The sequence below is a fragment of the Aquila chrysaetos genome, chromosome 10 (genome assembly GCF_900496995.4).
Source record: "Aquila chrysaetos chrysaetos chromosome 10, bAquChr1.4, whole genome shotgun sequence".
NCBI lineage: Eukaryota > Metazoa > Chordata > Aves > Accipitriformes > Accipitridae > Aquila > Aquila chrysaetos.
Window position 1 is genome coordinate 34,953,062 of NC_044013.1, and position 20,078 is coordinate 34,973,139.

The 20,078-nt window shown below is 48.2% G+C and overlaps 1 protein-coding gene across 4 annotated transcripts in view; it reads left to right on the plus strand.

The window, feature by feature from the left end:
- CAMKK1 (calcium/calmodulin dependent protein kinase kinase 1) overlaps positions 1-14,756 on the plus strand; it is a 112,819-nt gene extending 98,063 nt beyond the window's left edge. For 3 of the 4 annotated variants that reach the window (XM_030028304.1, XM_030028305.1, XM_030028306.2), the window contains exons 16-17: positions 4,939-4,986; positions 7,871-14,756. In XM_030028304.1, coding sequence (XP_029884164.1) covers positions 4,939-4,986; positions 7,871-7,943 — 121 coding nt within the window. In that variant the 3' untranslated portion in view covers positions 7,944-14,756. The remainder of the gene's footprint in view (positions 1-4,938; positions 4,987-7,870) is intronic. The other variant, XM_041126790.1, reaches the window with a different exon arrangement.
- Positions 14,757-20,078: the final 5,322 nt, after the last annotated feature.

Here is a 20,078-nt window from a genome sequence, read left to right on the forward strand (position 1 = left end):
GCAGTTCTATCTGTAAGATGGGTTTGGCCTAAATACATGTAAGGTGCTAAACTTGGGTCTGGTTTTTAACCTGTTAGTTTATAATACACTGTGATCAAAAATTCATTAGAAATTGGTGAACTAAAATAAGTTTAATTAGACTCTAGTCTAAATATGTATTGAAGGGTTTAATTCTTCTCTTCTTTTTATGGACAACAGAAAAGGTGTCAGATGAGCAGTTTACATGTTTTATAAACTCAAAATGAGATGATGTGGTTTGTCTGTGGTCTGGGGCCCAAGTCTGGGCAGAGACACTGTGGAGACACATGGACAGACAGTGGAGAACACTTTGACATTGCTTTTTCATTTGAGAAAACATACAGTATTTTTTCACACTGCCAGTTATGAAATAGTGGAACATATTGCAACGGGATATTTTGGAGGCTGGATATAAATGGTTATATTGGGATTGAAAAGGGAATAGACAAATTAATGACTATTAAATTCGTCAACAATTTTTAAACACAGTGGTCTGGATGTACAGGGGTGGGGGGAGGATTCCTCTGTCCTTTACTTGGTTCTTACTCTTTCTCCCTCATGTTTGTTACTGATCCCTTTTGGAGCCAGGATTCTGGGCCATCAGTCCAGTTAAGTAACAGCTGGATCATTAGCTTGACCTGGGACAATTATTTTCATGTTCTCACCCCACAGGATCTGTAAGGCTGTGGTTCACAACAAAGCTATGTAGTCCCAAAATTATCCTTTTCCACCCAAAATCCCAGTACCAGGCCTAGCAGACTCCCATGAGGGTGTGCTAAGAGTCTCATTGCACCTTTGACAATGCAAATAGAGGAGTCTGTCTCTCTCATGGATGTGTGGGGATTTAAGGGCTCAGCTCAATTAAGGATGATAATGCTTTAGGGCCCAACTGTGTATTGGAGACTTCAGTAAAGGCTTTGCCTTTGAGTCCAGGAGCAGTTAGTATTAGACTCCAGTTTAACATTTAAACACCTCATACACAAGTGCTGCTGTGGGGACATATCTGAAGAGTGTGGCAGTCACAGCTCCTTTGCCAGCTTAGCGCAAGGGATTTGTCCTCATTTTTTTCCCTTGGCTCATTGCCTTCCGAATTAGTTATTGATATTGATCTTCACTATCATTCATAGTCACTGCATTGCATTGCTCTGAGATGGGGAAACTTTTACTAAATTTGAAGAAAAATGTTTTGTATGCTTCCCACTGTCCAGGACAGCTAATTCAGAGCAAGGCAGGATTTCTTCTTTTCAAACCCTGCCTGAATTGATATCTCAAGGTGGTCTGTTCTTCTAGTACCCTGAGCCTGTTTCCAAAAGGGACCTGTTCTCTTCCACCTTCATTTGAGATGCTTGAAAGCCCATGCCACTAACTAACCAAAGGGGAAAACTTCTTGACCCTTGACACTGTGGCTGGTTCCTGCCTGGAGCCGAGTGCTTTATTATCTGCTCAGAATAAGTAAAGTTCATTTGATCTAATGTAGATGTGAAGTTTCTGATTAGCCACATTATTAGTGTCTAATCCCTTTTTAAATCTTTTTAGGCCTTCAAGATGAACTGTAAGACTCCACTTTTATTTGTCTCCTTTCTAAAGTTGCTAGTCAAATTCTTCTCAGCTTATACAAACCCAGCATCTTGCCCTGTCTCTACTCATTTCAGCCCCATGTTTGCATTCAGGCTCCTTGCACAGGACTAAAAGGTTTTTGAAAACTGTGTATAATTTCCACTGTTGTGCCGCTGTGTCCAGTGCCCTTGGTTTACAAAAACATGTCAGGTCAGTGATGGAGCTGTGGCCATGCTGGACTGGCCTCTGCCCAGCAGTGTAAGTGCTTAGAAATGCCCCAAAAGAATGTGAATGGTTTTTGAATGTGCCAGTTCTCCACTAAACCCTGTGCTTAATTTCTCAGTCTCATGCCATCAATTGACTTTATCCTAAATTAATTCACGCACAACTGGAGCTTTGAGAACCCATCTTGAAACCCTTCTGTTTAAAAGAAAGACATTGGCTAAATCTCTTCAACAAATAGTGTCATATATTAAACACTACAGTAGGGATGCTTTTTTTTAAGGCATGTGGATTATTATTTCAAACTTTGAAAAATGCTATACTGGTTGAATCTAATGAAAATTGCTTCAAATTTAGATTGATTTTTTGAATCTAATGACATTGATTTTAAGTGAACTGAGTCTAAATGGGAATGTTCATTGTTCAGTGAGTTATCTCTTGATTACAGTGTTATTTCCACAGAGGCAAACAGAGCTAGACACTAAGCCCATCCAGTTCTTAATTAATAGTGGGTTGTTCTCTAGTAAAACCACCCTTAATACACATACAAAATATAACATCAGTGCAAATGTTATGAATAGCGCTGTGTTAGTTAAAATAAGTTTTGAGTGAGTCTGGATGACTATAAATTTCTAGGACCTAGCAGGAACAGATAATATTGTTGTAGCATAAAGGCTCTGCAGAGTTCCTGCATGTCAGGCACTGTTGCCACCCCTGTAGCTGGACAGGGCACTCCAAAAGTGAGACTTGACAGAAGGGCAGTGCCTGCAGGCATTGCTGCTCTCTGGACACGCTGCCATGTGGTTGCCCGCAACAAGCTGAGAGAAAAATGAGCCACAAGGTCCCAAGCTCTCCACCACAGAGCTTCTCCTCCCCAGTGGCAGTGTCTTTAGAGGGAGAGATAAATCAGCTTTTGTAATGCCTGTCCTTCTAGTTATAGGTAGAAAATAACTTGTTGTGTTTCTACATAAGAAAAAAGAAAAGCAACTAGAAAACTCCAGTTTCACATTCAATTTTTTTGATTAGGCTGCATGTGAAATTGCAAAAGCCCCACTCACTGCTGCTTCAAGCATCTTACATCTGTGCCCATACTGAGAATATATTTTGCAGGAAATCCTCTGACAGCTGAGTCTGCTTTCTGGTATTTAAAATGGATCTGTCCTTTAAGCTCAGTCTTTGGGATTTGGAGAGGAGGAAACTAAATCATGTGGTTGAATATTTTTTTTAATTTCTCCCTGCATTACCTATACGCAGTGTGGCGGGCTCTGGTCTTGGAAATGCTTTGTGCAGAAGCTGCGTGTGCAGAAGTCTTTGCAATAGCAGGAGGTCTTTCATGTTTGCTGCAGCCTTTGTTCCTTCCGGGGACACCATTAAGACACCAGTGAATTGGAATAGTTCTTAAATTAGTACTGGGAGGAGAGAGGGCTTTTTTTTCAATCCTTAGACCTGGAAGAAGCAAATCCTCTCCTGGGTGTTATTTATTGCTTTGTTTAATAGCACTGAAAAGTTAAAAAGGCAGCTGTTAAAATGGCAGGCACATTCACCAGGCAGAAGGGAACTAAAATGAAGATGCCCCACTTTAGCAACTCTTATTTTGCAACAGCTGTCTCTCTCACGAGAGCACCTCCGCACACCTAGAAGCGGTGTGTGAGTGCTGCCAGCTGTCACTTTACTGTGTGAGCTGCACGGTAGCTGGGGCCGGGTGTCCGGATGGCACCGGATCCTGCCTTTCGTGCAGGATCTCCCAGAAGATGCAGTGATTCATCGAGCCTTGCAGATCCTGCAGACTATGGCCAGGTTCAAGGCTGTTGTTAACGGTGGCTGCAGAAGCAACTGACCTTTTCTAATTTTTCCAGTTGCAGAGTATTTTTTTAAACCCAGCTGTTTAGCGTTCGCAGCTAAGTTCTGGGTTTCTGTTAGCAGCGTTTGCTACATTTCTTCTGTCTGCTCCAGATTTCTCCTAATTGAGTCAGCCCTGGCTTCACCACATTTTATTACTCTCATTTATTGCAACTACTACCTATCAAATTAATTGCTGTATTTTGACAGACCCAATTTACTTTCCCATTATGGCTGCTATTACTATTGATGAAATGTGGTTGTCAGCTCCTGTATGGGGGATCGGTCTGTATTTAGAAAGCCTACCCTGTTTCCAGGCTTCCCAAAAAGAGAGCAAAACAGTCATCACTGCCCTGAGGGCCATACTGTCCATGTAGACTAAGCACAAGGAAGCCGGGGGGAGAGGGAGGTAAAAAAGTGGCTGATCCAGGTCTCCAAGCAGAAACAGCTTCTCCCAAAGCAGCCCAGAGGTACCTGCTTTGTGGGGGCTTTGTGTTGAGAAACCCCCAGACCTTGATGCCATAGAGCTGTTCAAAAATAGGCTGCAGAGATCCCCCTAGGGCAGCCAGGTTTACAGCATCATCTTTGACAAGGGAACAGCTGTAGCTTGGATTTAAATTTGCCAGATGTTTCCACTAAAGATGCTCCCTTGGTCTCTGCTAGTGCTCGGTGTCTGTCTCTTCAGTCCCAGGAAGATTTCAGATAGGTACCACGTAGATGCTGTCAGAACAGAGTCAAACCCAACCAAAAGCCCTATTGATTTTCACTGCAAAGAGAGAACTGCATGTCTTCATGGGAAGAGCCATGCCCCACGGGGCAGGTAGGCATCCTCGTAGTCTGCCTAAGGACCAAGGTACTGACTGGCACAGGATTTTCCTCTGGCAAAGACCCACCATCAGCAGGACCCTCCAGCGAGTGGCCCTGTGCTCGTGTGGCTCTGTCTGCGCCGAGCTCGGCCGCTGCACGCCCCATTGCATGTGGTGGTGATGCCGTGACCGTGATAGGACACAAAACCCCCAGAGGTACCAAATTACGTGGCTCAGGAAAGCACAGCTGGACATCAGCAGCATGCTGGAAACCATCTGGAGCTTTCAGCAGCGGTAGGGGCTAGAGTGGGTTTGTACCACTGTTACCAGTGCCCGTCCTCATCTGTCCTTCAGGCTGCAAGTAAACGCGACTGAAGCTCCATCCTCCATTTCACTCTGCTCGCTAGGCTTGTTAGGTACAGAAATACAAGCTCCTTTGCCTGCTGCCATCATCTTCATGATCACTTTCTTCTTTGTCTCATTGTTTTGCTCTCAGGGACAGACTCCTCTTAAACACATCTGTATATGTGCATCCATCTTTAAGGTAATTCAGTGTTTGTGTTTCCCCTGGGTGCTGTAGAAACGTGTGTCCTCTCCTCAGCCAGCGTGATTTGTGTGGTAGTGAGAGTATTTGGCTCCATCCTTCCTTCCTGTAGGAGCAATTTTACTGCAGTAATTCTCTGTGTGTGACACTAACGTTTATGTATGCTTTTTTTTATTATTACTATTTGTGGTTCTTTGGCATTTCAGCCTTCTTTGGGGAGGGAGGGGTGAAAAAAGCCGGTTGGGTTTTAGCAGGAACTACTGCTCAGCCCCACATTCGCAGGGGAAATAGCTACAGAATTTGGGAAAGGCTGAGCTTTGTAATTTGGGCTCAGGTTTAATATTTAGTGGTTATGCAAAAGAAATAGAGCTGGAGCCATCTCTGCTCCAGCTGCTGTACCGCTTCTCTGTGCTTCTGCCTCTGATAGTATGCTGGGACTGAAATCGGCCACTCTGTGTGACCACCCACCCCACCTCAGTCGGGACTTCATTAAAACACAGTCATTTGTCCGACCACTTGCACAGACCCTTCTAGGAAGCGGTTGGTCCAATTGATTCCGTTAAATACCAGAATAACATTCAATGCAAACTGTGACAGGCTGCTTACAAACACCTCCCTGTGAAGTCTCAGGATCTAGTGCTTAGGCAGGACACAGCCTCCACCCAGGCCTGAGGAGATGTGGGAGACCAGGAAACAACCACATGCCTCTACATACCTTTGGGAGCTGCTCCACCGCTCTGGAGACTCTGGCTGGCCTGGTTTATCACTCCGAGACAAACGGAGGAGCTCGAGCCAGGATGCCACCCGCTCTGAGTGAGGACAGACTTGCAGAGATTCTCCAAAAATAGTTAGGAGAAGGCAGGCGGAGGAGGATGGGGACTGACGTGGTGCCGTGGGTGACAGCTGGTGCCACTGCCTGCTGCTATATTTTTCATAGAGAACTTTCATAGAGAGGAGGGGGACTTCACTGGCCTAGATGAGGGCAGATTATTGGTATTTAATGGGGACTCAGTGGTGGAATTAAACACTTCCCAGGAGTGTGTGTATTCTGTGATTCAGCTCTGTAGGTTGTCCCACTCCATCCCTGTCCCGTGCTGCCTGCATTTTGGAGGGAGGTTCTGTGAGGCTCGTTCCCTGCTGGGCATGAAACGCTGTGTAAATACTCAGTGGCTGTGATCTTCCTGCAGCTGCTGTGGTTAACAGTGGTGTTGTCTCCTGGATAATTGCACAGGTCAGGCTTCGCTCACCTGTGGTTTAAGAAATGTAGCAGAAATACAGTCCTATTTCTTAAAAAGAGTTATTCAGTGGAGATTCACATTCAGCCGCAGGCCTCAGCACGAGCCTCGGCTCCCATGCAGACTGCAGAGCACTGATGCCTTGATCTCTGCCGCCTTACATGCAACCCCAGCTTAGCAGATATTCACCACCATGCGGGTATCGTTTCAGCCTGTTTTGCATCACACCCCTCCTGCCCTGCTGCAAGGTGTTTGGAGAGGCAGAACCTGCTCGGGGCGGCAGGGAAGCGTTGAACGCACCCCAGGCATGGAGCAGGCTCGGCAGAATGTGCCAGGCAGCTGCGGGCAGGGAGCTGTGCTGTGTGGAGCTGCCTGTGCTGTGCTGGAGAAAGGAGCCTCTGCTGCTGCGTGGGGTGATAAATCATTTAAAGAGGGCGATGACAGGCACCAAAAAGGGGGCTGTTCCTCAGCCTCCCCCACAGGGAAATGGTCCACGCTCTGGGGTCGAGGTCAGGTTTATCGCAGGGCTTTGCTGGAGCAGAGGGAGAAGGGAACGTGATCTTTAATCATTTCTGGTTTCTTTAAAAATTGGTATAGACCTGTGTGTGCTTTTAGTGTCGTTCCCAGCCAGACAGTAACCCCAGAGCCCCAGACCCACACTTCCCGAACACTGTGTGCTCCAGGCACGTGTGCTCCAGCGCTGACTCTCCACTGCCGATTTGGCTTGTCCACGCAGACTGATTCTCCTGCAGCCAGGCTGGCGTGAGCGAGGCCAGACACCCTGGGAGACGCAGATGCTTGGGGTAGCATCACCTCCTTTACGCTGTGGATATCTTCACATCTTCACGATGGAGAAACAGGCATTTTAAGTGCAAGTTATCTGCCCGCCATAGGTCTCTGCTGTGGGGTGTTGTGGATGGCACCTGGAGGTGTCACATTTTCTCCATTCAGTCTAGAGCAGTGACAGCTTTCTCTGGTCAAATCTGAGTCACAGGCTGTCTTATGGATGGTATCATGGTGGACGTACAATGCAAGTAAGTTACCTTGGCTATGTTTTAAGGACTGCTGCTCTCAGGTGCTGAGCTGTTTTGGGGACCAGACAAACTCACAGAAACTGAAATGAAACAGCTGTTTCATAGGGAAAACTGGGTTCTGGTAGGAGCATGCAGTTTTTAGTCCATTTACAGTGCGGCTTTGGAGAAGCCATCACTTCTTGATATCAAGCCATCACTCTGGTCTTTTTTTTTAAAAAAATCAGGTTAAAGAAAAGCAAACCAGAACTCCCCAAATACAAACTAGATAATTTGGAAACATTGCTGCTGGCCTGCAAGACTTTCTCCAAGAACCAGATACCTCCTCGTGATGCTGCAGCTGGGAGAAGGGCATTCAGGGAAGCACAAAGCTCAGTCTTCGGGGCACAGAGACCAAGCAAGTGTATAGGCACAGCACTGCAGCGCATCGAGCTGGGATATTGCTGAGCTGTTTACATGGTACCAGCACAACAGGCTGGTTCATTGCTATTCCCCCTTAATATTGATGTTGTTGACCTGGATTTCCTGTTGGAAAAAACACTCCCTGCTTTATTTCTTGCATTGCTATGTGCCTATAATCTCTTAATTAATCTCTTAATCTCTTTGCTGTTCATGTAGAAAACAAGGGAGCAGAGAAGGAGGCAGGGACCCAGAGCTGCCCGATGTGTGTGAAGACGAAGCTACGTCCTGAAGCCACAGGCTGGTCGCTCACGTGCTGCTGCTGTTGTACCCATCATGGTGTTGTCTAGCACACATCTGCCCTCATCACCAAGTCCGGGGCCTGCAAAGCAGAAAAAAAACCCCAAAACAAAATGGACCAATCCAGAAAACCAGAAAGGAGGAACAGAGCAGCAGTAAGGAGAAGAGCAAGTCCTCAGGCAGTGTGGCTGGCAGAGGGCTGGCTCGGCCTCGTGGGCAGCTGCGTTCCTTGTGCGAGGTGTCCATGCGCTCCTCCGTGTGTGCCTTGCTCTCCACTTGTGCTTCACGTGTGGGCTTTGTAGTTGGGTGTCTTGGCCGATGAATGTGGTTTTATTTGTAATGCAGCAAACCAAACGTCTCATGGGTTGTTTGCCCCGGAGACTTTTTCCTTGCTCTTTTGCATTCTCTATTTCAAGCATCAGGAAAAAAAAATTACATCAGAGCTAGGTTTTATATCAGGGGGCAACTGTCTCATTTAATGCACGGGTAAAGCACTTCTCTATATCGGGACACAGTCCTGCTCCTGTTGGAGTTGATGGCAAAATTTCTGTGGATATCAGTTAAACGGGGAAGAGATCTTGCTTTTGGAGTGAATGCTGTCACTCTCTATGCCTGCCTTTCTCTTTTTTTCCTTCTCTTCTTATCCCTCTGTTTTGCACAGTGTAAATCCTGCCAGTGTTGATGGCTTTAGTCAGGGCAGTGTCATAAAATAGAAGCACTACATGGTATTCCCTGTAATGTGCAGTGAGCCCTTGAACATCGTAGAGATCTGGAGCGTTGGGATATGCTGTTACACGGAAAGGCTTAGTGCACTGAGGATATCTGCTAACAAAGTGCGCTCTTCCCAAAGAGCTGGGATCGCACTCAGCTGCACCCAGTCCTGTGCACAAACGTTGTTCTTAGAGCTGAAAAGAAGTGGCAGGTTTGGGGTTTATTTTATTTAAGGGTGACTTCCTTTCCCTCACTCATCTCTTAGCTCCTTTAAAATTACATACCTGATGCTTTTGAACTCTTATTTCCTGATAAATGACCCAAACTGGGAGAGCTTGCTAGGATGAAAGATTTGGAGGGGTTTTAGACTAAGGAAAGCTACAGAACACAAAAGAGATCAAAACTTGATCTTTTGGGTTTTTAAGGCTTTAATTTTTAATTTTATTTTAAGACTGTCATTTTTATGCACGTGCTGATGCTGCTATTTTATCCATAGATTGCTTCTAAACTTGGGATTAGAAGCTTCATCTCTACAGTTGGACAGTAGGTGAGAGATTGCACTTAAAAGGGTGAATGCCGCTATTTCAGTGGCTGTTGACTGTACAGACTGTGTATGTAATGAGGAATTCACTCTTGCACTCAGAGTAAAAAAACAGTGACACCAATCCGTCAGAATATATGTCAATATTTTCTCTTGAGCTTTGTGGGGCCTGAACATGCCCCTAGGAAGCCAATGGGATTGGATTCTTATTTTATAGTACTTAAATAAAGGACACGATTAAATTTGCTTCCTATGTAATCATCTTACTGTCTTTTTTTAGGTTAATACTGAGGACTTGGGACTTTGTCCCCTAATTTTTATTTTTTTTTTTTTGCGAGGGGATACATGTACGAGGATTGTTGGTAGCGACTGGTGTACTGGTGTTCCTGTTCTGTTTACTACAATTTAGTTTGGTGGTTCCCAATGTTTTCATAGCTGGGCTTTGCTACCGGTGCCTTCTGCTGCCCATCCCCAGCCTGCTGTCTCCCGTTGCTCATTTTCAGCCACCTCGGTGGGATGCCGAGAAGCAGTCACCAGCCTGGGCTCTGCCCCACGTGTCACCTGTAGATATTGGCAAATTGGGAAATAGTATTGCAGCTAATGTATTTTATTAAGGAGACCTTTAATTTTTGAAGCAGGCATTAGATCCTGTAAAGGTTGCTGCTCTGGGCTTGTGCTTTGCATCGCTCGCATCTGGACAGTAAATCCTGCCTGCTTTGTGTGTCTGCCTGCACCAACTGTGCGCTCAGCATCCTCTGAGGGCCTGTGGTTCTGCTTCGGCTGTGTGCCATGATCCATCCTGCAGGTTAGCGTACTCGGGCGCCAGCTGGGACCCTGCTGCCTTGTAATGAAGATTTAAGCACCCGGTGAAAGGGAGTGAGAATGGAGATGGGGACTTGGCAAGTCTGAGAGCACAGGGGTGCTCTGCAAATGTAGGAGAAGGGACTGGCCGGGAGGAACCGCTGCCTTCGGAGAGGATGGTCTCTGCATGCAAACTGGTCTGTGCTGGGGACAAAGCGCTGGGGTGTCACCAGTTCGTGCTGCACACCAGGGGCTGAGCTGAGCAGCCCCGGGGAGATGGTAGGAGTGAACTCTCTGTTCTCCAGTTTGCGGAAAAATGGGGTCTCTCCAGCTGGTACCCCTGGAGCTGGCCATGGCAGAGCTCTGCTGCGGCAGGGCTGGGCTGCCAACAGCAGGGAGGACAGCTGCGATGCCAGGTGAGCCCCCAGCCTGCGCAGAGGAATGATCGCAGGACAAGGACACATCTCGGGAAGTTGCCTTAGCCCTGGGAGAAAAGGGAGTACCTGTAATCCTGATCCCCGTGGGAATTCTGAGGTCTTAGCAACACTTGGGTGGTGCTCAAAGATCTCGTAAGACTGCAAACATGGTGTTATTTATTGTATTTCTTATATATGCTAAGAATAATTTGGGGATAGAGACAGACTTTGTTGATCCAGCCAGTTGCTGGGGTTATTCTAGTAATGCCCAAGGGGGTGGGAGCTAGCAGCGCAAGGCTGCCGGAAAGCTGCTCTCAGCCTCAAGTAATGCACCAAACAGATGTATGTTTACAAATTAGCTCTGTGTCATGTTCCTTTAGTGGTAGCTGGAGCGCCGCTTCAGTTTTGGAGGGGAATGGGGGAAATGGGTGTTTATTATGATTACCCCAAAATCTACTTTGAAAAAATTGCCGTTTTTGCTGAAGGAAATCCTTGTGGAGCTGTTTCCACAGGTCCAGGGAGCAACCAGAATTGTACAGCTGGGCTTGTGTCATACCTTGTTGCTCCAGCAAATCTGCCAGCCTTGTGGGTTTTTCCTTTATACCTCCAGAAACCATCTGTATTGCGTTGCAGACAGCAGCCTGAAAACTTGCATGAAATGAAAATGGTGGAAGCTGCCCTAGCAGCAAGAGAAACATTCAGATTTATCCAGAGGCTTGGTAGGACTCCTGCAAAAATATGCTGTACTTCTCACTTAGGTGAAATGAAGTCCTTGCTTGTTTATGTGCATGTTAGGGCAGCTCAGAGCAATGCTATTTCTGCTCTGAAGAAAGGAAGAGACTAAAGAGTATTTATTTGAAAATAAACAACTCTGGCAAGCCAGCCCTTTTATCTGTTCAGGAAAGTCATTCTCTGTAGCTGCATGGCTAAATATTTGTCTCGCTTCTCTCTATGAACTCAGGGATGGGGTTTGGTGTGACAGGGCTCCTCCGAGCAGTGAGAAGAGCTGGCGTAGGCACGCTCTGATGCTTTTGTATATGCTCTATATTTTTCTCCTCCAAATCCTCGCTTGCCTGTGCTATTCCTGGAGCACTGGCATCCTGTGAGAAGAGATACCGGGATGCTCTGAACTGCCTTAGCTGGGCTCTGCGTCCCAGGGAGGGCTCCTCTTTCCCCTGCCGCGTGGTGGCACGGTTGGCTTTGGTCTGTCCCAGTTGGCTCTTCCAGCTCGGGGATGGGCCCAGATTGAGGGATCTTGAAGGAAATTTCTCTTTTGAGGAAATCGCACATCTTTTTGATCTCCAGGAGGTAGATTTCTTTGTCTTGCTCAATTAATAGCTGTGGGCCTTCAGTTTGGGAGGCAGTGCTAAGTAAAAATCCTGGTTTAGTCTCTACTGTCTGGCACAGAGGAATACTGCAGTGAATGTCTTTAACCCTTTGGGCAGGAATATATCGCTATGAATGTCACACTTGCAAGTAATTGAGTTTTTCAGCTCTTTAATGATGCGTTGCAGTGTGTGAGTGGATGCATGGATAATCACTCACGGTGTTTATAACACCACCTCCCCCAGCTGTGCCCATGCAGGGGCTCTGCGTTGGGCAGTGGTTTTCGCAGTGATGTTTCCATGAGAAGTTGCAGCATGGGCAGACATGGTGTAGCCACATGGTTTAGCCCTGGAGCAGGAGCAGATCTATGGAGGGGGTGTGCAGGACCGAGAGGGTATTTGTAGCGAGCCTGTGGTTGGGTGTTTCCAGGTGTCCGTGCTGCTGGAGGCAGAAGGAAGACTTGGAAGTTTTGGCTGCAGCACCATCTCTCCAGCCCGATCCATGTAGGAGCCCACGCTCGCAAGAGAAACTAAATCACCTGCAGCAGTAAGTGTGACTGGACTGTGATTTTTTTTTTTTTTTTTTTTTTTTTTCCCATGCCTTGAGACAGAAGCAGCAAGCTGCACAGCAAAAGACTGGGCTTTCTGAAAGATCAAGTGCCACACATGTCTTTGACATGTTTTCTTTATCATCATTCGAGGGTGGGTAAGTCAGGCCTGTCCTTTGCTGGTCATGGTGGCATCAGTTACATATCTTGTTTGTGCCGTGTCTGGGGCCAACATCTCCTGTCCGGATGCTGGTTCACTTTTTGCATCTTGCAGGTTAGAGAAATCTTTGCGTTTCAGAGCTGAAAGCACACCTTGAGATTTGTGCCGAGGCAGCGGTGCATGTGGGTTGCAGGTTTGCAGGAGCGGGGGGCTGCAGCCTGCCTGGGGCACCAGCACGGGCTGCTGCCTTTTCCCGCTGCAGAGAGACCTTGCGGGGCTGGAGATGAAAAATGGGGCAGCTTGAGGTGTCTTCTCCTGGCATGTCCCCTGTGATACACCACGGAGGGGACACATGATAAGTACAGGGTCTCTGGCGAGCCCAGCACGCTCCTGCCGCTATGCCCTGTTGTGTGCATGCCTGTCCCCTTCAGCAGGCCTTCATCTCACCTGCTACATGCCAGAATTTGGCCCTTAAGGCAAGCAAAATGGTGCAAAACCCACTAAGGCTAAATACATGCCCAGCTCCTTGCAGTGTGGGGGTTGCTAACTCAAGCTGTGGTGTTTGCGGGTCCTAGGGACAGTGGTTTGACAAATGCTGCCCTGGAAAATATTCCTGGGGAATAAAACAGGGAAGGCAGGAGCAGCGGGTGGTCAAGCAGCATCCGGGTTTGTCGCAGGAAAGCTATTTTTGTATACGGCTGCATCCAAAGGGAGCCTGGCGAGGGGACAGAGTAGCTGCTCCATGCAAAACAAATTGCAACTCAATGAAACGACTCCCAGGACGGGGTTTAATTCCTTATTTATTGCCAGACTTGCAGCGGGGAGCTGGTGGGAGGAATTTTATGTTCCTTCAGCACGGCTCCATATCCCGAAGCCATCAGCAGCGCTGCGGCAGGGGCTGAAGGAGGTTTTTCTCCATTTCTGTGGTGTGTGGCCCGGCGAGCTCATTTGCTCTCCTCCGGCTCAGTGCTTTCCCTCCCGTGTCTTGCCCAAGCAAACCATGAGCTTTGTCCTGCCAGCCCAGGGGCTTCGTCCCAGCCCCTCAGAGACCCAGGCTCTCTCTAAGGGTCCCGGCTGCCCTCGCTCGTGCCCAGAGCCCCTCATCTCCCGCCGGCTGCAGCGAGCAACATCCCGTAGCTGGTGCTTTGGGCTCTCTTACGCCAAGCAGCACAATCAGGTATGTGAGAAGCTGGTGCATGATTGCAAGTTATCCTTTAATGGGGCAGCTAATGCAAGAGCTTTAGAACAAATGCAGCAAGGACTGTTGTCTCTCCAGTGTTGCATCTGGGCAGACTGGCTGTGCGAGTTAAAAGGATCACTTATGGTCTTGGACAGCTTCGTTGGTGATTTCCAGGCATAGAGGTGTTTTGCTAGCTGCTCAGTGTTACTGTTCTGCTACAATAAAAGATGGTCCTTCTTTGAGACAGGCGATCTCACCTTTGTGTTGGATGGGGATAGCAGGATAGGCAGGCTCCTTTCTGCCCTGAGGGATAGGGATCTCAGTAAATGTAAAAACCTTTCCAAAGGAAGGAGTACTGTGCTGCAGTGCTGGGGGGTCCTGCTGAGATGAGAGCATGAGCACGTCGGGTGTCCAGCAGGAATACTGGAGACTGGAAAGCAGATAGCGGGGGTTTTGTGTAACTTAGTTCAGGTACCAAACTTTTCCACTTTCCCAGGGCACGTTTACAGTGTTGTTTGCTGAGCAAAGCAGTGAAAGGGATTTCTTTTCTGGCCCAGAGCCTCCTACAGAAAACCACTCTCTGATCAGGTCCCTCCCAACCTGATTTAACCTGGATTATCCCATGTTACTCTGTTACTCTGAACGCAGCCCCCCGTGGGACCAGGGAAAGAAAGGAGCTCAAGAGCTAGTTGCTGCCTTTCACCTTCCCTTCCCTGAAGGAAAGCCATGTATGGGCAGAATTGCTGCTAGCAGATGCCCAGGGCCTCGGTCAGTAACCACAAGCCATCAGTCAAAGCGTTCCAAAAAATTGTGTAAATTCAAGAAAAAATATATTGCAACTTTTGAGGATATAATTCGGATCCTCTGTGCCGTAACTTTGCTGCTGTTTCTGATTTATAGGCCTGTTCTGTTAGTATTTAAGTCTCTTGTTATACTTGATGTTAAATATATGACTCTGTATGTACTCTGCTATAATTCAAGCATGATGTATATGCACTCAGTACTGTAATGGCACGTGGCCATTACACTGTAAATATGTACCATGAATAGAGAGGCTATTTTTTGCATGCTTTTGTACTCTAGAACTGAAGAGAAAATGACAATAAAGTCCACAGAAATGACACTCGGTCTAAGTGCAGTTCCTAACGTGGCACTTGCTGCTGGCTCTCGCGTGCTCTCTGCTGTTCAAGCCCTCTCTGTGCTTTTAGCTACAGCAAAGAGGGGCTTACAGGGCTTCCACCACTCCTTTTGTCCCTGCCCTTTCCCTGGTGGGCTTTTCCCTGGACAAAAATGCTCAGGGACCCGTCGTGCTTCCTGCCCTTTCCCTGGTGGGCTTTTCCCTGGACAAAAATGCTCAGGGACCCGTCGTGCTTCAGTACCACATCACCAACTGTTACAGCATCTTGCTGTAATGTCACCTGTGAAGTTGTCTTGCCTTAATTGCATTTGCTTCCAAAGAAACATGCAGTTTGCTTTGAAGAGGGGTTGGCCTGGGCTAGAGCTAACTCAGCACGGTTGTGGAAACCACAGCAAATCCTGGGCTCGTCTGGTGCTGTGGGGCAGGACCGGCCGGCCGATCCCACCGTGCTCCGGGGACCTTCCTCCAGGTGAGGCACACAGAGGCACCGCTCTCGTCTCGTTCTTAGAGTACTGAAAAAGAAAACAAACAACAAAAAAAGATGAAGGTATCTATCTCATCACCTGTCATTACTGTTCTGCCCAAACACGCACACAATGGGCCCAATAACCGCTAATGCTAAACACACCCGTTAATTCATGGGTATGTGACTTTATATAATATACATTTATTTATTTATATAACATATATATAAATTGCTAGCACCCTCTGGATCTGAATGTAAAAGGACCCGAGTTACAAAGTACTTGTAGTGAACTGGCTTTAGAGTCTTGGTCTGTTCACCGAGATGCCCTGGGCTTTATTTGTTCTCCTGACACCTTTGCAGCCTGTTCCCGAGTACCACAGTGAGCTGCCCAGGAGGAACCGAGTCTCCCTGACACAAGGGAACAGCCGGACTGCGTGTCCCCAGAAACAGCTCATCGCTCAGGGAGCACAGTACTCAGTCCCTTTGGTTAAGCAAACCAGACTCGGCTTCCCCTTCCCATAAGCTGATTTGTTTGGCTTTACAGTCAGGGGACAGAAATGGGAAGACCAAAAACCTTTCCAGCCAGGGATGGTCTCACACACGGGTCCAGGTCTGCAGCCATGCCGAGGCAGTGAAAGTAAATGGAAAAAGAAGAAACTTGGATGTATCATATCCTGAAGCGTGTTTTTCCAGGAGAGCTGGGCTGTTTGCTGTTGTGTTGTCGTGAGGGGATGCGTTGGGGGGGGTGAAAGTTCAGTTTTGTGGGACAAGCATTGTTTCTAAATGCTTCAGCAGTCTCCAAGTGTAGGCACAGCTTTGGAAATCCCTAACTTCCCTTTCCTTCCTCCCTGAAGAAAGCAGGAGCCCACTTTGTGCTGTGAGCCAGTTGTCGTGTGGTGGGAAACTCTCATCCTGTCACAGAAACGTCCCTGTCTGAGCCAGTCCTCACATCTTCCCCAACAGCTGGTGGAGGATAACGAGGCACATCCGTGCTTCAAATTAGGATGTTACGGCTTCATTTTCCCGTTCTGCTTGCAGCAGCAGGCTGCACACCGAGATGATGACTGGTGTTTCCCAGCAAACCACACAAAGACAAAAACCTGCTATTTATTTTGCAAACACTGAGCAAAAAGCACTTTGTGGCCCTGTGACTTGTAACGAAGGCTAACGCGATTACCATCTCTTAGGTGCAGCCCAAATTAAAACAGAGAGGGTGTTGCTTGAATTTTATAAGCTGTGTAGCTTTATTTCTCACCTGGAGATGTTTCTTCCTAACAAGTCCAGTCTTTGCATTTTTGTTAAGGGAATGGCCCTCTCCAGGTTGGCAATGAGGATGGGCACCTGCGGCTTTCCCAAAATGACGGCAGAAATGGCCGGGGCTCAGTGGCTGCAAGGGGCATGGGCTGACTTGGCGCTGGAAAGAAGGGAACGAGCTCCATCACCAGCTCCTGTGGGCTCAAGGCAGCCACTGAACATCACTTTAAACTTCTATCCTCCTTTTTTTCCCCCCAGTTGGCTTTCCCAGCTTGTTTCTGGCACAGCACCCCCTAATTAGTGACTGAAGAGCTGAAACCCCCTTTGGGGCCAGGTCATTCGGTGCTGCAGCGATCCCGACCGGCCGAGCCTTAGTGGGTAAGGGAGGTACCGCGTTGCTTTGTGCTATCGGCAAAGCTATTTGTGTGATAAGCTCAGAAAAACATGCCCAGATGTGCCCATCAGGCCAGAGCAAAGGGCCTGAACCTACTGCAACCAGCACCACAAAAGGAAGGAAAACCACGGCGTAAGAGGGACCGGCAGAGGCTCAGGTGTGCAAATGGGGACATCGAGGACTCATTAATGCACAAGCACTTTTGCTGGATTAATGCTATTGCCCATTCCCATGCCAGGTGGATTAATACCCCAGCATTTTGTCAGAGAGTAAATAAAATACTGAAGTCACGTAATTGCTTGTTCCCTGGGGATGCAGCGTCCTGGTCCCACCTTGGTGGGTCACGTCGCTGCCACCATCACACATCCAGCCCCGAGACATGGTCGGTGACGTGTCCCAGGGCAGTAAATGCCCCCAGGGTTTATGGTCATTTTAGGATCTTGCTGGGAACTCAATTTGGGGTTTGATCCAGCCAGGTAAATGGCTTGAAAGCTGCTCCCCCTCGTTTTCTTTTAAATGGACTGCATTTCAAAATGGATTTCTTGAGCAGTAAATTATAATTTAGTGCTTATTATAACATTCATTGAGCTGACTGCTGTAGCGTTACACCAAATACTAATTATTAGAAATTAAGGTGACAGGAGGGAATAATATTCTGAGTTGTGTAAGTAGGAGTAATAATAGCCCGGGAGGGATAAGCGAGGCAAAGCAGCAGGAGAATTTCCTTTCTACGGGGAAATGAGAGGTAATAAAATCCCCAGAAGCAGGCGTACGGGAGCCAGGGCTGCCTGGGCAGCAGGTATGCAGTGAGGTGCCGGGCAGGGGAGCTGCCTGGGGGAAGGGGACAAAAATAATCAGAGCTGCTGGTGGGTGGGAGAGCACCAAGCAGAGGGGTCACTGGCGTGGGACCATTGGGTCCAAAGTGTCCGGTTTTGGGGCATCGCCACCTGGCAGGATCCATACAGGGAAATGAACTCCAAAGGCTCAATCTTGCCTTGACATTATTTCCCTGGTTCGTTTGCTTTTTATTTCCTCTTCAGTCTGAAATTAAATTTCCTATACTAATTTCCAACAAAAGATGGGAAGACGTTTTTGCTGGGTCTGATATTAGCTGCTGGTGCATGTCCTTATGAGCTGCAGGTTTGGGTGCTGGTAAGCAGTTGCTGCTCAGGCTTTGGGCATGGTCCAGCTGCAAACGGGTGGTGGTTTTAAAGCAAAAGCCTGAGTCCTTAGTTACAGCCAAGGTGGAGCTAAACTAACCTCTGAATTACATCTTGTCATGCCAAGTTTCGCCCTGAGAGCCACGACTGCCACTTAAAACTAACTGCAGTATAGGTGGGATGGATGCGGGGGTGGGATGAACGGCTGGGGAAGCACCCAAAGCCATGCTGGGCTGTGCAAGGGATGTGGGGTTTTTTCCTGTCCCCGGTGAAGGGGGAGTCATCCGCCCTCAGAAGACACAGCCCCAACCAGGAGTAACCTCCTTATAAACTTCACCCTTTATTGTTATCCATGCTGCTCCACACCAAGCTGCACAGCTGCCTCCAAGGCTTCCCTCCAGCAAAGGCTGTTTAATCACGCTCCCTCTTTCCTATGGTTTAATCGGGGGGGGGGGGAAGATCTTACATGTGAAAGTGATCCCTTTGTTGCCAAACATGTCCAGGATTTGTCTTTTCATCTCCTTGAGTAGGAAAAAGCTGTTTACCATGTTCTTTTCTAAAGAAATTTCCAGGGAGGTCCAGCAAACACAGCCAAGAAATGCCAGCATCAAGCCCTGACCGACTTTCTTCGCCTGAGTAAATCAATGTTTTGCCACTAATGTGATCTGAATGCCCATTTTCTGTGCCCCATTTATTTTAATGCGGGGGCTGGGGTGCAGGGGGAGGTGGCACCAGGGCAGCTCTCCATAAATCCCACCGAGGCACTCGGCACTTTCACTCCCATCTGATTTTACGATGTGTGATGTGCAAACACATTAGGGGAGAGCCTCCACGCACCCTAGCCGGGCTAACTCGCGTCAGTCGCGGTGCCTCGCAGTGCCTGCCTGTCTCCCTGCATCCTCTCAATTTTTTTTTGGCAGAGGAGGTTTCTCAGGGCTGTATTTTGGGAAGGGGGATGCTCTTGCTTAGTCTAAGCCAGCCGAAAATCCCTGTGAAAGGAATTTTTTTCGCATAACAGGGTTTGGTTTTTTTCATCATTATCATGGGATGGTGTGGCATGAGCATCTCCTCCCTGCCCTGTTGGTCCCGTCAGCCCTGCTGCGGGATGGGGATGGGGACAGGGATGGGGATGGGGACAGCAGCCCCCAGCCACCGTGGGATTGCCGGCAAGGGAGGAAGCTGACCTGCTGCCAGCTTCAGGTGAAGCAATCAAATTGTGTGGCTGCCACTGGCGCTTCCTGCCTGTAATTAAAGCTTTTAATGAGGAGACATATGGTAACGGCCTCGGCCCCAGGCTGGCATTTTGCCAGGTGTGGGTTTATTAACGGCTGCTAATTACACCGTCATTCAGTGTATACAGTTGAGGAGGGCTGCGTCGCCTGGCCCTGAGCACTGGAATCGGCTGTGAATGCTGCCAAAAAACCCTCTTAATTTTATTTATCTTCTTTCCCCTTGCATTGGGAACTGAACCCCCAGGTGTTTGGAGGGCATCGGGGGACACCCCCACCCCTGGGACATTGTGCCAGCTCCTTCCCGCTGCACCTGACCCCCTCCTCCACGCGCAGGGGCTCCAATCCTGGCTGCACGTCCTCCTCACAGCCAGCGAGCACTTTGTATTCCCTGAGGTGAGTTTTGCTGAAAACCTGATAGTCCCGGTAGCTGCAGCGGGGCTCGAAGCCTTTCCCCATCCCGATGGCGTATCCAGCTGCTGGGACATCCCCAGCCCCAACGAGCCTCGGGGCTCCTGCGTGTCCCCGGACCAGGAGCGCGTGTTACCCCGGTAAGAAAATGGGTAGCTTGGCTTTGTTCCCCTTAGACCTCAGCTCTGCTGCTGGGGTGTTTGTTGGACGAAGTGCATGAGAGCAAGGCTGTTTTCCCCCTGCAAAAGGCTCTTGATAATGGTTATATTTTTTATATTGGGTCTTGTAAAGTACCTCGCTCCCAGCCTGAGGCTCTGAATCTTCCAGCTCTGCACAACTGTTTAGAGAAAACGAGCATTAACATCACCCACATGGAATTTCTCTCCTTTCTTT